General features: G+C 51.6%; 1 protein-coding gene across 1 annotated transcript; it reads right to left on the reverse strand.

Moving 5' to 3' along the window:
- LOC136404038 (putative claudin-24) lies at positions 1 to 689 on the reverse strand. The gene has a single exon (XM_066383522.1). The coding sequence runs from the start codon at positions 687 to 689 to the stop codon at positions 27 to 29; it is 663 nt and encodes a 220-aa protein (XP_066239619.1). The 3' UTR covers positions 1 to 26.
- Positions 690 to 20,528: the final 19,839 nt, after the last annotated feature.

The raw sequence follows: 20,528 nt of genomic DNA on the forward strand, positions 1-20,528 counted from the left end.
AATACGCCTCTCTGGTCTTGTTAAAGTCACGGTTTCGGATCTGCAGTCCCATTTTCCAGGTACGGACACTGAGTCTGTGTTTCTGCCACTGCGTAGTGGCCCGAAGCCAGGAAAGCCGGGGGGGAACAGGCTGCCCAGTTCAGCAGACACCCTCCCAGCAGGAGAGAGACCCCAGCGAACCAGCCGATGAAGAGGGCTTCCCCAAACTCCCACCTGGGCACAATCTCGGGGACGGTCTCATCCCAGAACTCCCGGACGGTCATGTGGGCGACCCAGGAGACCGGCACCAGGGCCGCGATGCCCGCTGTCCAGAACAGAATTCCTCCCAGGATTAGCAGTCGCTTCTTGAGCTCTTGCTGGCCCTGTCCAATTCTCAGGCAGTCCAGCCCAGACCCAGAGACCAGCAGGCCCAGAAACCCCAGCCCGTTGGACAGGAACATCAAAATCCTGGCGACCCTGAGTTCGACGGGCAGAGCCAGGAAAGAATCAAAGTCCTTGCATTGCATCCCACCTTCCTCCTGGATGACGCAGGTCTGCCAGAGTCCCATGGTCCAGTTTTCCATTTCATTCAAGTCCAGGTTGAGGTTTTTCCAATGGGGCAGATAAGTTGTAATAATGGCTAACACCCATCCCAGCAAAGATAATAAAAGTCCAACGAATTGCATTACTGCTCTAAAGACTAAAGCCATGGCGACAAAATCTTGCACCTTTGACCACCCCTATAGGAACCTTCGTCTCTTAGTGGTGGACAGTAGTGTGACGATCTTGGTTCTATGCTGCCCGGAATATAAGCTTTGGTCATTAACTCCTTGGGCACTCTGAAATGCGTTTTTGTTCCTCTTGAATATAATGTTTCACGTAAAGGACGGAGAACCCTGCTAAAACTATGAGTTAGGCGTTCTGATAAGAATTTGACCTGTTACCTTCCGATGCGCTTGGTAAAACTATATCCAATGCTGGATGGTCCCAAGTCTAAGGATGAACAAAGAGGCCTCTATGACCCCTCACCCTAAAAGACAACAGAAATCTTTGTGCTTCAATATGGATTAATTAGATTTTAAGTGGTGATAAAAGCCCAGCTCTCTCTATAACAGGACTTCATTGTAATAGCCGAATCTGAGATGTCAGGATGCAGAACAAGGCCTTGTAGAGAAAGGCAGGCTCTACCTATAATCTTCACTCTGCTCGGACTTCCTCAACCTACACAAGGGCCTGGCCCGCGTTCCTGAGTGTCACAGGGACCCAGTCGGGACTTGGCAGGGGCGCTTCCCTCAGATTCCTCTGAAAGGTAGATGCTGGTTCACCGGGTTCATTAAAGTGGAAACACCGGAGGCCCTGGCCCAGAGGTGCTTCGGGAGGGGGTGGAGGGGTGGCCAGGCTGGGAAGCTCTGGACTTCGCCGGATGGTGTCCTCCTCATGGGCTTGGGGTAAAGCGTGATTTCTTACTCTCTGAGAGGTGTTTTCTGCCCAGAGCTGAGCTGCCTCTTTATTTGAACTATTTTTTTTAATCTTTTTATTGAATTTATTGGGGTGAGGTTGGTTAGCTGAGCTTTCTTGACTGTCACTCACGAGACAAAGCAGCCTCAGCATGAAGACTCCCACAGTTCAGGACAAAAGACTGAAAACAAGAGCCACAGCAGGGCTGACCTTTGCGACTGCAGCTTGTTTGGGCTTTTGGTTTGGACCACACCCTGAGAGCATACTGCAGAACCAGCCGCTCACTCTTGGAGAATCCAGGACCTCATAGACCAGGATGAAAAACCCCATGCCAGGTTCCCAGGGCTTCCCCAGGTCCTGCAGCGGCCGACTCCTCTCTGCAGGGCCCCGGGGCACCCGGCACCCACAGGGAAAAGGCAGGGTCTGATGGGCCAGCAGGGGACCCTTCAGAGAGCCACTGGCCTGGGAGATCCTACCCTGTGAGCAGAACCGCCTCCTGGCTCCTGCCAGCTGTCGTGTCTGGTGCAGCGTCAGAGAGGACCTATTGTGATGTTACTCAATAGATAGGAAAGACAGACCGCCCCTCTGCTGCGTCCAAACTAAGTAGACGAGTTGGGTTAGATGAGTGGTGGCCGTTTCCACATTCTCCATCCTTTTGAAGGTGAATTCTTTCTTAACTTTTACAGATTTGCAGAACCCCTTAGGATGCTGTCCTCAGTGGACAAGTCTACACAAAGACATAGGACCCAGAAAGGGCTAGAGCAGGGGTCCCCAAACTACGGCCCGCGGGCCGCATGCAGCCCCCTGAGGCCATTTATCCGGCCCCCACCGCACTTCCGGAAGGGGCACCTCTTTCATTGGTGGTCAGTGAGAGGAGCATAGTTCCCATTGAAATACTGGTCAGTTTGTTGATTTAAATTTACTTGTTCTTTATTTTAAAAATTGTATTTGTTCCCGTTTTGTTTTTTTACTTTAAAATAAAATATGTGCAGTGTGCATAGGGATTTGTTCATAGTTTTTTTTTATAGTCCGGCCCTCCAGTGGTCTGAGGGACAGTGAACTGGCCCCCTGTGTAAAAAGTTTGGGGACCCCTGGGCTAGAGAGTTGCCCAGCACCTCATCCCCAGGAGACGGGGTGACAGGAAGCTGGCCCTTCCCTGCTGGGAGGCAGATGGGACCGGGGAAGCCGCTGGGAACAATCACTAACAGTTACAAGGAGAGGGCTCCTCAGATCACACTGAAATGTTTTAGTGCCCAGGGAATGGAACAGGCTGCTCTGTGAGGCAGGGCACGCTCCCTCCCAAAGGTGTTTAAAGGGCAGCGCTCACCTGTCAGGGCTCTCGTGGGAGGCAGGCCCGCTGTGTGGCAGTTGGACTTTCAGCATTAAAAAAAAACCCACACAGTTCCTGAGCATTGCCTTCTGGCCAGCAGTACAGGAAGACCTGGAGACCGACCCAGCCAAGACCGGGACGCGGGCTCTGCCCGGCCCCAGTGGGAGGAGGAGACCACCAGAAAACAGGAAAAGGAAAGAATCCAAATAAGCAAAAAAGCCGGGAGGAGCGTCCCGGGTGGAGGAGGCCCCGGCACAATTGCCCTGAGCCTGGAAAGCACAAAGCCCCCTCCCCAAACTCCTGCCCCGGGACTTCCCTTCTCCACATCGCAGTCCACAGGTCAACTGCATAGACCGTGCGAAGGGTGGGGAGCGGGCAGAGGAGGGTGAATTCAGCCAGAAAGCAAATGCTGTTAGCACCACATTGTTCAGCATGGACTACGTTATCTCTGTCTCAGGGACATTAAAAAAAAAGGGAGAGGAACCCTCATACACAGAATTCAAGAGGTCAGATCATGTCCACTTCTGATGAAAGAGCCCAAAGCCACACATCCAGAGAAAACTCTCCGTCCGGGGCAAGGGTTGGTCAAAGTCCCCCAGATAAACCATCCCCAAATTCAGTCACTTTCACCAATAATCATGTATAAGGATGTTGCCTATGAATCTGCGGTTCGGGTCAAACTCAGAGGGGACATTTGTCTCTGCTCCCAGTGGTGTCGGCTGAGCCTGAGTCATTGTATGACCTCGTCTAGGGAGTCAACCAAGCTTCACTTCTGCCGTTCCGTCATAGCCTCTCAGGATGAGGCTCCATCTCTTGACGAGGGACAGCAAGGTTCTGGAACAGCTTGTGGGACTGGAAATGTTTCTGTGCTTATTTCTGGAGCATAAATCTTTCATGAAGAGTAAATCAGATTGACCCACTCATGAAGCCATTGCCCGAGGCTTGCATTCCAGGAGCTGCATGACAAACGCTGCAGAGAAGATGGCCCTTCTTTATCTGCTCGGTGTCGTGCCCTTCTGCTCACGGTGAAGTTTACGGTCCCATCAAACTCTCTGGCTTATGCAGATGTTGGCCGGTTTGGCACAAACTTCTGCCCCCGCCCTCCTGTGCCCTGCCCCTCAGCTGCCTGTCCTGCCCTGTCTCCTCCCTAGTCCATGGCTGCCGTCAGAGGAGGAAGGCCCGGGGTGGGCACACTGCTTCAGCCTCCCATGTCCAGGTTCCTACTCTGTGCCAGTGACCCAGCCGGAGCTTGGGGCGCAAAGACCTGTTCTCGAGCAAGACCAACTGTCCCTAAGACGGACTGGTCAATATTCTAACAGAGACGGGGCCGGGGTGGCGATGTCAGGGCAAGGAGACAGAGGCAGATTTCTTGAAAGAAGAGGTTGGTCCTGGAAGATGGTGAGTGGGAAACAGTTTCAACAGCTAATGCTGGGGGGGGGGGGGGGGCACAGTGCCCAGGAGTCTACAGCACATGAGGCTGTGGGGCTCGGTTATGTCCACCTAAATCTTTTGAATTTTAGAATGTAAATAATTAAAGAGCCTTTGGAGGATTATGAGCAAGGGTGTGGCACAACTGTTTGTGCAATAGCTCCTGTAATGCACTTCTTTGTACCTTCTGAAATAGGCAAGCCGCACGGACAAGGCCATCCGAATCCGCTCTGCGCCACAGCCTGACCGCTGCTGGGAGTGGCAGGTGGCCCCTGGGCGGGCCTGCTCTGGCCCCACCGCTTCAGCTGGGGACGGTGACCCTGCTGCAGCGCAGGGTGCACAGGAAAGGGGCTGCAGAGCTAGGGGCGGGCATGTGAGTGAGAGAGACACACACAGAACCCCGTGTTGTCGAAATGATCCTTAAAAGCAGTCCCGAGGCCCTGGAGGTCAGGGCGCATGTCCGTGAGTCTGGCTCGCGGCCGCGCCTCCAGCCACGGCACAGGGTCTCCCCCCCCACCCCCGTCCTCGGTTGAGCACAAGATGAAGAAGTCGGCTTGGCTTGGAACCTAATAGGAAAAATATCCATTGACCCCTAAGATGCGAGATGCAGCACTGCTGTGACAGAGGGGCTGCGGGAACAGCTGACCAACCGCAGGAAGGACAGACTCCCCGGCCTCCCCCCACGAGCAGCAAGAGTCGCCCCTTCTCCTACAGGGGCCGCAGGCCTCCCTGTCGCTGGGATGTAGGTGCAAAAACAGGGGTTCCTCCTGGCAAGCACTTTTTTTTTTAATTAAAAGGAAATCCATAGTATATTCTGTTTTTTCTTAGTAGGTCTTGTTGTGCTGGATGGTAATTCTCACAATTAAAACTATGAGCTCAGTAGTCAGAAGCGAACACGCTGTGGCCTTCACAACCGTCATACCACAAGGGCTTGTACAACTATGTGTACAACAAACACTTGTCTAATAAATGGATACGATGGCCCCTTCTAAGTGAGTGTGAATATAGAACGCTATCGCGAGAAATGTGTTCTTATTACCTTTTGTAATGGTGATGACAGGGCCATCCTGGTATGTCTGAGTATGACCAATGAACTCTAAAAGGATGAACTCACTCAGCCACCTCCAGTGGGACAGGACATGTTACCAAGACATCACGAGTTGGCAAACAAGAGCATCCTGTTCCAGAAGGGTGTCAACATTGACATATTTGAGGTCTCGGGAAAAGACAGGACCACGGATGTTCACCGAACGTTCACAGGGCGCTAGAGATGGATGCTTCCCACCTCCTCGTTTTCATTATTTATATTTTCTAAATTTTCTACAAACCAGGTAGGATTCGCATAAGAAAAATAAATAAATGTTATTAAGGGGAGGGGAAGATAACTTGCTTTAGTGCGCTCACCCCCCCCCCCCCCCCCCCCGAATGTCCTGAACAAAACCTGTCAGGCCAATGGGAATACCTTTCGGAAGCGGCCTTCCCAAACACCCTCTGACGTAGGAAGCCACTCGCAGCAAGGTTAAAGACCCGGCACACCTGTCACAGCTCACGATCTGGCACACCTGTTACAGGTTGAGACTAGAGCACACCTGTTACAGTTTGCAGAGCAGCATTCGTTTCTATTTGTTGATACATTTTTCCTTGATGCTCCCTCCCCCCCCAACTTTTTTTTTTTTTTTCCACTCGGTCGTTCAATGATGATTTTTTTTTCCCTTTCCCCAAAATCCTTTGATGAAAGTTTCAGGGGCACTCAGTTAATAGATTGCCTCGCACCTACAATACAAATCAAACCAATCAATTGAAGTGATTGACAAGTGCTATGAATGTTAAAACAATTTTTTTTCAGCCACCAATGTCCTCAATGTCTGGAGGCCTGAGCGTCACCCATTTGGTGGTTGGTGTTTGAGGGACTGGAACAGAAAGGCATCCATATCTCAGAGAAGTCACCTTGAGCCAAACAGCAAAAAATGAAGAGGTGAGTGGGGTAGGAAAGGGGTTGGCAGAACCTAGCCCAGCGCTGCCACCTGTCCGGAATTTCCCACAGCCCACGGCTGGGCTTCAGGGGCCAGCAGAGCATCTGTGTGGACCCTTCGTGGGGGTCCACGTCACTGCGCTCCAGCTCCCAGACCAGAGGGGCTGTCGAATGTACACGCAGGGTGCGCCAGCCGCCATGGTCACTCCGGTGCCGGGACCCCTCCGGCGGGCCTCAGTCCGTCCAGGAGAAAGAAGTAGGAGAGCCCAGGTCAGCAGGACCTGCTCCCCCCGCATGGGCTGGTGTGGAGAACTCTTGGGTTTCCAGCAGCTGTTTGAAGTTCTTTTCCGTAGCCGAGTGTGGGGGGAAGGGGAAAGTTTCTGAACACCGAGTTATCTGATGTTCCTGCCTTCTGAGGCCCCAGCTGAGACGCTCTTCCAAGCCTTAAAAGGACAAACGCTTGAAAAATCGTGCGAGATCTCCATTCTGGATAGTAAGGGAACGCCCTGTTGTGCAGAGATGCACAGGACCGAGAGGCAGCATAAAGTATCAATAGGATGATAATGGCTGGTATTTATTGAGCACTTAGTGTTTGCAAGGCGTTAGGATAAGGGTTTTATCTGTGTTATCTTATCCTCACAAGAACTCTATGATGTAGGCACTAGTATTACCTCCGTTTAACAGATACGGAATCTGAGGCTTAAGTACGCCAATTAGCTTGCTGTGTGTGTGCGCGCACGCACGCACACGCACGCACACATGGTGGAGAATCAGCCCCCTTGTCGAACACCGAATTCCAGAGCGTAATCATTTTATGCTGTAAAAAAGTGATCTTCGGCCATCGTCACCATCGCCTCTCCATTTTGTCTCGAAGCTTCACCTGCGAACCCTCAGCATTCCCTGAGCAGGGTGCCTCCTCCTTGGACCCGAGTAAGGGCCGAGGAAAGCGGGGGTGGCTTGGTGGCCATAAAGTCAGAGACTGTGACAGCAAAGGGGCTCTACAGGAAGGAGGATGGGAACGTCCCAGCCAGGGACATAGACTCCGCCCGCTACACAAATAGAAATGAAAAGCCCTCTATCTCAGGATTAACTGGGTTCTTTTCTTTCCAAATCCTTTCTAAATATTAATCTAGGCTCACACCCCTGCTGGCTAAGTTAATTTCCAGTTAACAAGAGGGAAAGTCATTGTAATTCAGTGACAACCTTGGCACCTCTTGGGATTCCAGAGGCAGCCAATACCTCCGACATGGCAGCGCCTCCGTTCCACAGGGAGCTGAGCCCGGGAGACCCGAGGCGCACCTGCTGTGGACCAGACCCAGGACGAGACTCAGCACTGGCCCCCAGGCCCAGGTCCCGGGCTCTCTGCGTTTCCCCAGTGCTGGGTTCGAGCAGGAAAGCACAGCCCGAGCTGGAGCCCTGGCCTTCAGAGAGTTTGTCTTTTCTCTGGGAGAGAGATCCAGACCCCTGTAACGTTAACTGAGTAACGTTAACTGAGCACCTGCCCTGTTCTGGGAACTGTGCCCGGAGCTGGGGGAGGGGCAGAGGCGGGTGGGAGGGTGTGGCTCCCTGTAGAGGTGAGGAGCAGGGGCAATGCCACGGGGAGGGGGGGGGAACCCCTCTTCCAGGATCCTGGTGAACAGCCAGAGGGAGGAGGTGGCGGGTGGAGGTGTGGGGGGGCGCTGAGAGGAGGTGGCACTAGAAAAATAAGCTGTGGTCACTGTCACTCGGTTATTTGACAACTATTTATTGAGCAGCTATTATGCATGAGGCACCGTGCTGGGCCCAGGGGTAAGAGGTGACTAGGCAATGCATAGTCCTTGCCCTTCAGGCAGGGAGATAGATAACAAACAAGTGGAAAGAAAAGAACAAAATAATCCCAGATTCCAGTAAGATTTTTGAAGGATGGTCTAGGTGTCTAAAAAAGTGTTACCGGAACAAACCAGCCACCGAGTCGCGAAACTCAAAGTGCTGTAAAAGTGTCTTATTCAGATTGCCAGGAAGCTGAGGAAGCAGGTAGCCTAGAAATGCATCACGTTCTGCCTTCACACTCTCCTGGGCGGACTGCGTCCATGGGGGTCAGGGGCTGTTAGTAATGGTGCAATGGGCAAGTCCCACGCGGTGCGTCACGCAGACGAGGCGGCAGCAACGTGCTCTGTCTCGGAGATAACGGACAGTTGGGAAACAGCCCTGTTAGGCTTGCTCGCTTGCACTTTGCATGATGACTGCGTGAGCACACGGCAGAGCCATGTGTGTGTGGCCTACACAAGGCCAAGGGTACTACTTCCCCGTGGGGCGGATGGATCGCTTGCCTGCCGCTGTGAGGGGCCGTTTTTCCTGTTTCCTCGCCTGCCCCCGTGAGGGGTGATTTTCCTCTTTGCTCGGCCGCCGCCGGGAGAAGCAGTTTCCCCTGCCTGTTTGCTCACCCGCCGTTGTGAGACCCTATTAAACGGGAATGGCCCAAGGCTTTCCGCCTCTGCAGTTCCTCTACCGTCTGCCAGAGTCCAGTGAGCACCTGCCTGGCCTCCGGCACCAGCATTACACGGATCATCTGTTCTTGCCTTTCTCCCGTGACAGAGTGGTTCAGACTGGCCGTCTCCTTTCTCAATCTTCTGGCTCCTCCTGGATGCTTGCTTCCCAGGGTGTTTCCCAGCCCCTCCTGCAAAAATCAACTTCTCACCTGTTTTCAAAGGGGAAGGCCAGGGAGCCATTAAGAGAGAGTAGCAAGCAAATAAACTATTTCCTAACCCTTACACAATCTCCTATTGATTACAACTACAAGCTACTATTACGGAAGCCAAATTTCTAACTTTTAGGTTCCCTTTTCAAAAGGATAAGATTTCAGTATCAAGAGGGAAAGATCTCAGTTTTAATGTATAGACTGTGACCTGTCCAGGCGGTGGCACAGTGGACTGAGCAACAGACAGGGACGCGGAGGACCCAGGTTCAAAACCCTGAGGTTACCGGCTTTTGCATGGGCTCATCTGGTTTGAGCAAGGACTAACCAACCAGAAAGTCAACCAGAGACGCGGGGGTCCATTCTAGGCAGAGGGACTGTGAGTTCGAAGCCAGATGGGGACATGCTTGACGTGTTTTGGGAACCAGGCAAAGGGCAGTGTCGTGGGAGACCTGTGACAAGGTGAAGTGGGGACCAGGTGAGGCCAGGGGGGGGGGTGGTCTAATGAAAAGCCTGGCTTCTGCACTCTGCCAGGGCTGGCTCCTACGGGGCTGGGTTCTTCTTACAGCACAGAGTAGATTTCTCTGTTTTCCAGGTTCCTGCCATGGACTGGCATTGACTGGCATAGGCAGAGATATTGGTTTGGGGTGTGCCTGAAAAGGAACTTTAATCTTATCTAAGAGAGGCTCAAATAAAAGTAACCAAAGAGCATTTCCCTCCTTCTTAAGAGAGGCTCAATCAGCCTGGTGTATGGATGTCCCAGATTCAGTTCCCAGTCAGGGCACACAAGAGAAACAACCATCTTCTCCCCCCCATTCTCCCCTTTCTCTCCCTCTTCCCCTCCCACAGCCAGTGGTGCAATTGGTGTGAGCATGGCCCCAGGTACTGAGGATAGCTCCGTTGGAGTACATCAACCCAACCTCAGGCTCTAAAAATAGCACCATACTTGAGCATCATCCCCAGATGGGGTTGCCAGGTAGATCCCGGTCAGGGTGCGAGCAGGACTCTGCCTCACTATCTCCTTTCCTCTTACTAAAAAAAGAGAGAAAGAGAAGCTCAGCCTGACTCAGTGACAACATGAACTGGAATGAGAAAGACCTGAGAAGAGAGAAGAATGAGAAGAATCAGGAGTTCTTTGGGTTGAGTCACATTCAAGATCTGACCAGTCCTTTGCACAGGGATGTGAGTAGGGGCTAGATGAAAACATCTGGTGCTCAGAGACCCCAGCTGAAGACCTAACTTGGGAGTCATTAGCTTGGGTATCTAAAAGCATGGACAAGACACAGTCACTAACGGATTATGAGGAAAAGAAGAGAGCTCCCATGAAGCTCTGAGGAACGCCAGCATCTTGGAGAGGAGGAGCAGGGGAATAGCCCCAGAGGTGACCGAGAGAGAAGAAGCACAGTGGGAAATCGGGCATGAGCGCAGGCAAGAAGGCCATTTTCCATCTGTCCGGTGGTGTGACCAGCCTGCCTGATGCGACCGAGAGGTGACGGAAGAGGAGCACAGGGAAGACTCGCGTGTGGCAGTGCCCCGACCTTGCACTTTGTGTGAAGGAGCACACACCTGGTCCCACAAAGAAGAAGGAGAAGCTAGGAACGATTTGGAGCAAGAGACTGACACTATCAGGTTTGAGCTGCGAATGAGCTAGAGGGAGAGAGGCCAGTTAGAAGGTTCTTCGGCAGTGAACGCCAAATCGTGAGGGCCACTCCAGGGCAAGAGCCGCGAACACAGAGAGGCAGAAGAGCTAGCGAAGGTGTAATCACCAGAACCTGGTGACACATAGTGCAGAGAGGGAAAGAGTTCAGTATTAATGTATGGACCACGGCCTGACCAGGCAGTGGCACAGTGGATAAAGCATTGGACAGGGACGCGGAGGACCCAGGTTCAAATCCCTGAGGTTATTGGCTTTTGCATGGGCTCATCTGGTTTGAGCAAGGCTCACCACCTTGAGTCCAAGGTCACTGGTGTGAGCAAGGGGTCACTTGCTCTGCTGTGGCCCCAGGTCAAGGCACATATGAGAAAGCAATCAATGAACAACTAAGGAGCTGCAATGAAGAATTGATGCTTCTCATCTCTCTCCCTTCCTGTCTATCTGTTCCTATCTGTGCCTCTCTCTGTCTCCCTCTGTCTCTGTCACACACAAAAAAAGTGTATGGACTGTGACATCCTTGACCACACAGGACTAGAGGAGTGCAGGTGGGGACAGGAGGGACGGAGCTCCGTCTTGGACATGCTGAGTCCCCGGTGCCTGTGGGGCACCTCTGTGGCTTCATGGGTCCCGTGCTCAGAGGAGAAGTAGAGAGCCAGGTGGGTGTCATGGACCCAGGAGGGCCTTGGGGGACGCCTACATGCCAGCCGCAGTGGAAGAGCGACCCAGTGACTCGGGCACCTTCGCGCATCCAGGCCTGGGTCGGGGCTTCTGGGTACCGTGACCCTCCAGCTGCAGGGTCACGACACACAGACATGCCGGGGAGAGGTGGGAAACTGCCCTTGCAGATCAGTGAGTTGTCCTGAGGACCTGTGCCCGCAGCCAACTGTGTTCCCTGGACTTCCGAGCCAGCGGGCAGCGGGTCAGGAGCGGCCGTTCCCGCCCCAGGCCTGGCGGGCGCAGTCCGGCAGAGGCCGAGCGAGCGGGGTCAGGCTGGAGCAGCCCCCTCCTCGGGCCTCCCCACTCACGTGCACCTGCTATCCCAGCACACACGGCCCCCCGGACACAGGGCTCTCTGTCCTCACAACAGATTGTGTCAGCCCGGCTTCCCAAAAGCGGTGTGCTCAAGGGCCCGAGGGGAGCTTTCTCTCCCACATCCCCTCGCAAAGGAAGTCCTTGGAGCCCAGCAATGTACTTTGCATGGCCGTCTCTTTCGTAAACTCCGTGTTCTCTGTTAATACACCTGCTCCCCACTCAGTGGCCACCTGGCTGCAGGGGAGGAGGTGGGTGGCCACAGTCTCCGCTGGCGTGGAGCCCAGCAGAGTAAAGCTGTGCCCGGCGGTTCCCACAGCGGACAGGCTTCACCCGGTCAACGGAAAGTGTCTTTGAAACCCCACCTAATTCTCATAAAAATGGTCTCATTTCAGAATTATGACATGGATTTTTTTTTTTTCTCCCTAAGAGAATGAACTTCTCCATGAATCAAACATTAGTTCAAGGGGTGGGACGCGCTTGGGTTCTGGAGTCAGAAAGACCTGGGTTCAAGCCCCAACTCCGCTGCAAACACCCACGTAACATGAGACAAGTTCCTTCACCTCTCTGATCGCTGGTCTCCCGGCCTGTGAAATAATGGTAATAGTCATTACACGCCGGCCTGCACAAGGTGGCCGGGAGGAGTGGGGGGAGTGGCAGGAATCTGGGCGCACGTCTGAGGCTCTCGATAAACGAGTTACTACTTGTATTCCGCACAGGGCCTTTCGATCCCAGCTGCAGAGGACAGCCTGAAACTGCCTTTCTTCGGGCTGGGGTATCGGTTATAAACAGCTGCCTTCCCCAGAATCTTGATACAACTGGATTCTTCTGAACTTGGCGTCTGTGCCATCGGAAAAGGCTTGGCAGGCAGGCCCCGCTCGGCTTGCCTGCCCGTGAAACCCGCTCTTTCTCCGCAGACACGAGTGACTGGTTCTCTCACCGGCTGGCCCCTCTCGCACTGTGCCTGCCGTCCATGGCTGTTTTGTGTGACTGTCTCACTTGCCTTCAGATTAAGAGGGTCAGGTACCCCGGCCATCAGCCGTGGTTCCTTTGGCCACCAGCCCACCTGCTGTATCTGGGGCTGAGGCTGGGAGGCGGGACCCAGAGTCGGTGTTTCCTGCCAGGTTCCCCTGGGATCCTGCTTCGGGAGAAGGGCTGGAGATGTTATCAACGCAGAGATGTCAGTCAGTCTTAGCTGGAAGGAAAGTTTTATTTATATGAGAGAGGAGAAAACTTGATTAAAGAGATTACAAATTTGGAAAACTTTGCATCTCTCCTGAATCTTTTCATCATCCACCCACCCATCCATCCACCCACTCATCCTCCTATCCATCTATCCATCCATGCACTTACCCATCCATCCGCTCACCCATCTACCCATCTGCCTACCCATTCACTCCTGCACCATGTGTCCCCGAGTTGAACGCCTATATTAAACGTGTCAAGCACATGAACTACAGGTTATTGGAGATGGAGACAGGAGTCCTCGCAGCCATTCAGAGGGATGGCCAAACGAATGCAATGTAATAAGGGTGGGGTGAGGGGAAGAGAGAGAGAGAGAGAGGGATGAGGGGTCGGGGAGCAGAGAGAAATAACCAAATAATTTCTGGGGGGGGGTCCTATGTTGGGGCTGCAATCTGGGAGGCTTCCTAGAGAGAGTGATGTTTCATATTCATGAAAGCACAATGGGTGCCAACAGGGCGGAGAGGAGGACCAGGCAGGGCAAGCGGAAGGAACAGAATGTGTGAGGCCCAGAGGTCAGAGGTCACAGGAGATTCCCAGGCTTGAGAAACTGGTGGCAGCCACCAGGGAGAGCGAGGCTCAGGGCCTCTTTATCTTTTTTGAGCCATTGACCCTTTGTGCAGTTGCATGAGGTCTATGGATTCTTTTTCAGACAAATATTTTTAAAAGCATAAAATAAATGATAAAATGCATTGGTTGACAAAGGAAGCCAGTTGCATAGAAACAGTTATCAAAATTTGTTTCTGAAGAGTAATAGATGTGCTCTTTATTAACCCATTAAATAGCAAGCTCTAGCCGAGGGACTACGAGTTACCATGGTTTCCAAATGGTGACCAGTGCAGCTACATCAGCATGTCCGCAACAACCACAGGAGGGTATGAAAATAGCTGTGGTTCCCCTTGGTGTCAAACCACAGGCACTACTGAACCACTGCAGTGTGTTGCCCACACTCATCATGAAAGGAAATGCTCAATGGCAGTTAAAAGTTAGTAGAAAATATCTTTTTTTTTCCTTCCCCATTTCAAAAGCCCCTTTTCTTGGAGTTCATGGACTGCAGTTAGACAAGCGCCCGGCCCCAGCTCAGTGAGGTCCTCGGGCCCTGCCTCGTCCAGCCTCTCTGGGCCTCGACCTATGTGTCAGTGTTCGCTGTCCTCGCCTCATTAGAATATGAGCTCCCTGGGGGCAGGGGTCCGTCTGTCTTCTCCCCTCTGTCTCTCCGGAGCCTGTCGGAAGCACGTCTCTGCATATATCAGGTGCTCTGTGGAGTAAGTGAATGAGTCATGCCTCACTAAGGATGCTCACCCTTGGAAAGCGATCTGGGAGTGGAGTGCTGTGCAGAGACGTGTCTGTGGAAGGGACGCGGAGTGCAGCGCCGGGAACACGGTGAGTCAGGTTGTGATAACTGCGTGCGGCGTCAGGCGGGTTCCGGAAATATCGGGGAGGGGGGACACGACGTACAGTCCATGATTGTCTAATGACGATGCAGGACACCCGAAACCAACACAAACTAAAACAGAAAGTGAACTGTAATTGAAAAACAAAATTAAAATGTAACTTCTGGAAGGAAGAGAGGGAGAGAGAGAGGAAGAGGGGGAAGGAGGGAGGGAGGGGAAGGAAGGAAGGAAGGAAGGAAGGAAGGAAGGAAGGAAGGAAGGAAGGAAGGAAGGAAGGGAGGGAGGGAGGGAGGGAGGGAGGGAGGGAGGGAGGGAGGGAGGGGGGGAAGGAAGGAAGGAAGGAAGGAAGGAAGGAAGGAAGGAAGGGAAGGAAGGGAAGGAAGAGAGAGAAAGAAAGAACTAGAGAGAGACAGATTTATCTGTGGAATTCAAACAGAGAGAAAAAAACCTCCGTGGGGTTACCACGCCTGCTCCGGTCCGGGGAGGAGTCGGGACGCTTGGAGTGTGACCCTGCAGCAGGGGAAGTGTGCATGGGGGCCTCGCCGTCCGATCATCCGTTCATTCAGCCGACATTTCCCGAGAACTGACAAGAGAAAAGTCACGGTGGCGGGGTCTCGGCCTCACATGGTCCTCTTGAGTTTGAAGTATGGCCCACCAGCAACATGTCACGCTCCAGAATTTACTCGCTAATTAATGAAATACAGCTGCAACGTGAGCTAGGCATCCTCTGGGCAGCTGGGTGCGGCCCCTGCTGAACAGACAGACAAGCCAGCCAGGTAGTAACAGACACGTGAAGGCCCGGTGAGGAGGCCCCTCGCCCGGAGGAGGAGAGGGGAGCAGCGCTCTGGCCAAGGAGGAAGCAGGCTGGCTGGGAAAGAGTTGTCAGGAAAGCGGCACCTGAGCAGGGAGTGGGGCTGACTGTGAATAAAATTAATGTTAAATGGTCTATTTCTCGCTGTTGAGAGTGATTCTAGGTGGAAACTCTCTATCTTACTCCTTGACGTTTTCTTATTAAAGGTCCAGCTCCAACCACTAGACGCTGTGAATAAACCGTCCTTATCTGAACGTTACCCCATTTGGACAGAAGTGTTAAAGCAGTCAGGACCCTTTTTGCCTGATTTGAAATTTATTTTGTGAGGATGGCAATGTAAAGCTTTACAACAGTTCCACACCCCTGACAAGAAGGAAAAGAGAAACATATTTTACCTCACTTGTAGAATTTGTGAAGCTCCTAGCAATATTTACCGTATTTTTCGCTCCATAAGACACACCTGACCATAAGACACACCTAGGGTTTTAAGGAGGAAAATAAAAATATATATCTATTCTGAACCAAATGGTGTGTTAAAATATGTCATAAAATACCATATTTTTCACTCCATAAGATGCACGGGCATTTTCCTCTCTACTTTTGGGGGGGAAATATGTGTCTTATGGAACGAAAAATACGGTAAGTTTTTTTGTTGTTGTTGTTTTTAAAGAGACAGAGAAAGAGTCAAAGAGAGTGATAGATAAGGACAGACAGACAGAAACGGAGAGAGATGAGAAGCATCAATCATTAGTTTTTCTTTGCAACACCTTGGTTGTTCATTGATTGCTTTCTCATATGTGCCTTGACCGTGGGCCTTCAGCAGACCAAGTAACCCCTTGCTCAAGCCAGCAACCTTGGGTCCAAGCTGGTGAGCCTTGCTCAAACCAGATGAGCCCGTGCTCAAGCTGGCGACCTTGGGATCTCGAACCTGGGTCCTCTGCATCCCAGTCCGTCGCTCTATCCACTGCACCACCGCCTGGTCAGGCCGGTAAGTCTTTAATAACAATGGAGAAAGTTATGGCCCAGGTTAGGGGGTGGAGTACTTCTTGACAAATTTTAAGACCTACTGGGGAAAAGCAAAAGAAATTAAAAGTAAGAGTAGGTCTTTATCAATGAGAGAGTTAATTTAATGTCACAGAGATATCACAAAATATGAGATATAGCTTGACTAGGTCATGAGTTATAGTGTTAATATATATGAGATATAGTGTTAATATGTCATTAATTTGAACCTCAAAAGAACCGGAAAAGAATGGACTTTGAATTATAAGAATGTGTGTTAGAGCAGAGTTTCTTAAAACTTGAGGAATTTATAGGGAAATAATTTTTAGTTGTCGTGAACCCAGTGTGAGGAAATAAGTGACTTAAGAAAGTTAGAGTCTTCTTATGAAAACACCAAATGTAAATCACTATTGTAAGTTTTCTCTTGACAGCTGCTAATTAAAAATAAAATTATCACTAAGGCAAAAAATACAAAAAATAAAATCCTACAGATGTCTAGGCATCTGTGGTTTTCAGTTTGAAGAACTTCAGATTTTAGAAAATTATAGTTAAAGTAAATAGGACATCTACTTACTTGAGAAAGAATAGGTGCTGCTGTCTTTAATTATGTGGTATACTAAAAAATTAAAATTTAATTATAAGTGGTAGAGACACAATAGTAGAATCAAGAGATTTTGTTTTTATTAATTTTTAATTTACGCCCTACCTGACCTACTTCTCTAAAAACTCTGGACTTGGTAAGACAATTATAAATTGAAAAGCGACATTGTTGCCAGAATTTCTAGTTTCATAGATTTATCCCTCTTTCACAGAGTACGTGCAACTTGAAAACTTGGAAGATTATGTAAAAAGATCGGTTTATGCAACCGCCTTCAACATCAAAGACTAAGTGAGTAAACCCTTTGCGTAAGTTAAGGTGAGTGTGCATCCTGTCTAAATTATTAAATAAAAAACTGTTAAGGTATTTACGGTCATTGTAAAAAGTTTGACGGTCGTGGATGGGAAACAGTATTTGCTTTGACCAGCCGGTTCTGTGTGCTGTGACGAGTGACCCGGGTCTCTGTCTGACTTCCCTGCTGACTGGAAGTTGGAGAAAGTCCTTGAAGACAATGACGTGTCCTAATCCCTTCTGGAAGCTTTTTCTGCTCATAGCTCGTTGGGATCCTCCGAAGCCATTTTGCCGTGACCACTGAAAACCAGGCCGTGAGGGCGCAGCCTCCCCTGGCCCGACAGTGCCCCTGGCCTGTCCTCTCTGATCTAAACTCTCCAGAACTTTGGTTTTGACCACCACCCCGGGTTTTCTCCTGCTGGGCCTCAGACCGTGATGTTGGCCCAGGTCTCTGCTGGTGTTTATGTGTTTGCTGGTGACATTCCTGGCAGTGGCCTCAGATTGGAGTCTCTGCCCACACCCCCACCACAAGGTTCCCTGCCCCGCCCTGCCCCCGAGCGTCTAGAACTCTGCAGCTGCTCATTCCTGTTTGCGAATCAACCTGAATGGAGCAAGCACAGCGTTGAGGGGACCCAGGCACCTAAAAGGGGTTGCGATATATGGGTGGGATTTTGCACGGTCCTTGTAGAGCAACTTAAAAGAAGAGGAAATCCTCTTCCTCACAACAGAGTTTTGATTGATCGTCTTTGTTTGTTTTATTTATTTATTTTTTGTTTCCTGGCCTCATGCCATAAAGGGATTTTGAGGTCGCTCAAACAAAGACTGGTGCCTGAAATATGTTCGGAAGCAATGATTCTAGTTTTACTACAGCTGCAGTAAAACTACACTACACTAACCGTGGGACCAGGCGGGGCCAGGCCAGAGCCCTGCCCTTGCTGCCAAACCCGGGGGTTCACTTGGCCTGGCGGTCTCAGACTTCTGCTCCAACCCTGGATTGCTGTAAGGACGAGGGTCAGTCAATTCATCCTTTCATCACCATATGTCTTTTCCTTCCCTCCTTCCTTCCTTCCTTCCTTCCTTCCTTCCTTCCTTCCTTCCTTCCTTCCTTCCTTCCTTCCTCCCTTCCTCCCTTTCTCCTTCCTTCTTCCCTCACTCCCTCCCTCCTTTCTTTTCTTTTCTTTCTTTTCTCTTCTTTCTTTCTTTCTTTCTTTCTTTCTTTCTTTCTTTCTTTCTTCCTTTCTTCCTTTCTTCCTTTCTTCCTTTCTCTCTTCCTTTCTCTCTTCCTTTCTCTCTTCCTTTCTCTCCCTCTCTCTGTCTCTTTCTTTCACAGGTTGATCCATGCACCAGGCGCTGCACCTGGGCGTGAGGTAGGAGACCATGGACCGTGTTGACCACCTGGTCAGCCAGAACGGAGCACTGTTTCAATGCAGGGGCTCAGATGAGTAATAGCCTATTCATAAAACCCAGAGCCAAGAAGGGAGGATGTGAGACCGCAGGCATTCTTTCATCAACTGTCCCACAAAGAAAGAAAAATAGGCCCAGCCACCTGCTGAGCAGGAAAATAACTGAAACCTACCTGCTGAATATATCACTGGGTGTCAAATAAGAACAAAAACGTTTCCCTGTAAACCCTACAGGCTAACACAAACTCAAACCCTAGCAGAACTTCAACAACCCTATAGAGAGAGCCCCTTTTCCTCCGGGCAACACTCTGGGTGTGAAGCCCAGAGCTCCTGCCCTCGGCAGAGCTGAAATAAATCTCTTACTTTTGTTATCAGGGCCCCGGATCTAAATTCATTTATTTCAGGAGGTAGGAACCCAAGTGGTTCTGGTCTGGTTTGCTATCATGTGGGTATCGAGACGGCTCAAACATGTTTGCAGCCACCACGGCCCGGCCCAATGGATGTAAGAACGAGGAAGGAGCAGTGTGCCCTGGGGCACGGGGGGCACCTCCTCGCCCAGCTCAGATGGGAGGCCCAGGCCAGGCACTGCGGCGCAGGGAGGTGCAGGAAGGCGTCCAGGTGGAGGAGGCAGTGGACCTGGGGGCTGGGAGGCAAGGAACCCCCGCGGTGTGTGCACAGCCGTCCTGTCAGGATCAGATCGAGCTGACCTCGAGATCTCCACAGTCAAGAACGTGCCCAGAACCGAAGCAGCCTCCTGTGGCGGGCCACCCAGCTGAGTCTCGTCTGGGTTACATTGTGATTTCGCCTGTGGGGACCTCCATTTTAGTCCAAGCTCTGATAAAAAGCAAACTCATCAGTTGCATCGGAGCAAGAGCCCCAGATGGACAGTCCATCGGCTCCTGGTGGGCTTGCCGGGTGGATCCCAGTCGGGCACATGTGGGAGTCTGTCTCTACCTCCCCTCCTCTCACTAAAGAAAAAAAGCAAACTCATCAAACTAACCCCCCCACCTTCTGGAAAGGCGGGGAGGAGGGTCTCCCAGAGGAGAATTGGTAGGCCCAGACCAACACCACGAATTCCTGAGCCCCGGCTGGACAGAGCTCGGCTGGTTAGAGCATTGTTCCGAAGCAGAGGCTGCCAGTTCCACCCCCAGGTCAGGGCACAGACAGGAGCAAACCAATGTTTCTCCTTCTCTCTCTCAAATAAATAAAAAACTTTTTAAAAACTTTTTATGCCTGACCTGTGGTGGCGCAGTGGATACAGTGTCAACCTGGAATGCTGAGGTCACCAGTTCAGAACCCCAGGCTTGCCTGGTCAAGGCACAGATGGGAGTTGATGCTTCCTGCTTCTCCCTCCACCTGCCTCTCTCCCTCAAAAAAATGAATAAATAAAATAAAATAAAGAGAATTGTTGGCCCTGGCTGGGTATCTCAGTTGGTTAGAGACCATCATCCCAATACACCAAGGTTGTGAGTTCGATTCCCAGTCAGGGCACATTCAAGACACAACCAATGAATACATAAATAAGTGCAACAGCAAATCAACGTCTGTCTGTCTGTCTGTCTCTCTCTCTTTCCTGGAGTCCACCCTCAGAGACAAAACACGTGGAATCTGCACTGATGGAGCCCCAACAGAGTGCCTCACACGTGTGCTGCCAGGTTCCTTAGATGTCCCTCACACCAACCGGAAAGGACACTGGCCACCAGCGGGGCTGCCTCCTCCTCGACCCCTTTCCTACCCTGGGCGCGGCTCGCTGCATTCGCTCGGGCTGGGACCCTCCCACAGACCTGTGGACATCTGGCCCCGCATCAAGCTGATGGATTCCAAACCCCCAGCAATGACAGAAATGTCACTTAAAGCAACCTCCCAACTATTAAGCGAGCACTTTTTTTTTTTTTTTTCCTGAAGCTGGAAACGGGGAGAGACAGTCAGACAGACTCCTGCATGCGCCGGACCGGGATCCACCCGGCACGCCCACCAGGGGGCAACGCTCTGCCCACCAGGGGGCGATGCTCTGCCCCTCCGGGGCGTCGCTCTGCGGTGACCAGAGCCACTCTAGCGCCTGAGGCAGAGGCCAAGGAGCCATCCCCAGCACCCGGGCCATCTTTGCTCCAATGGAGCCTTGGCTGCGGGAGGGGAAGAGAGAGACAGAGAGGAAGGAGGGGGAGGGGGTGGAGAAGCAAATGGACGCTTCTCCTATGTGCCCTGGCCGGGAATCGAACCCGGGTCCCCCGCACGCCAGGCCGACGCTCTACCACTGAGCCAA

Source organism: Saccopteryx leptura, chromosome 4 (genome assembly GCF_036850995.1).
Source record: "Saccopteryx leptura isolate mSacLep1 chromosome 4, mSacLep1_pri_phased_curated, whole genome shotgun sequence".
Lineage (NCBI taxonomy): Eukaryota > Metazoa > Chordata > Mammalia > Chiroptera > Emballonuridae > Saccopteryx > Saccopteryx leptura.

Excerpts from the sequence above, each read along its gene's own strand:
- LOC136404038 (XM_066383522.1), bottom strand. The coding sequence starts at position 689 with ATGGCTTTAGTCTTTAGAGCAGTAATGCAATTCGTTGGACTTTTATTA.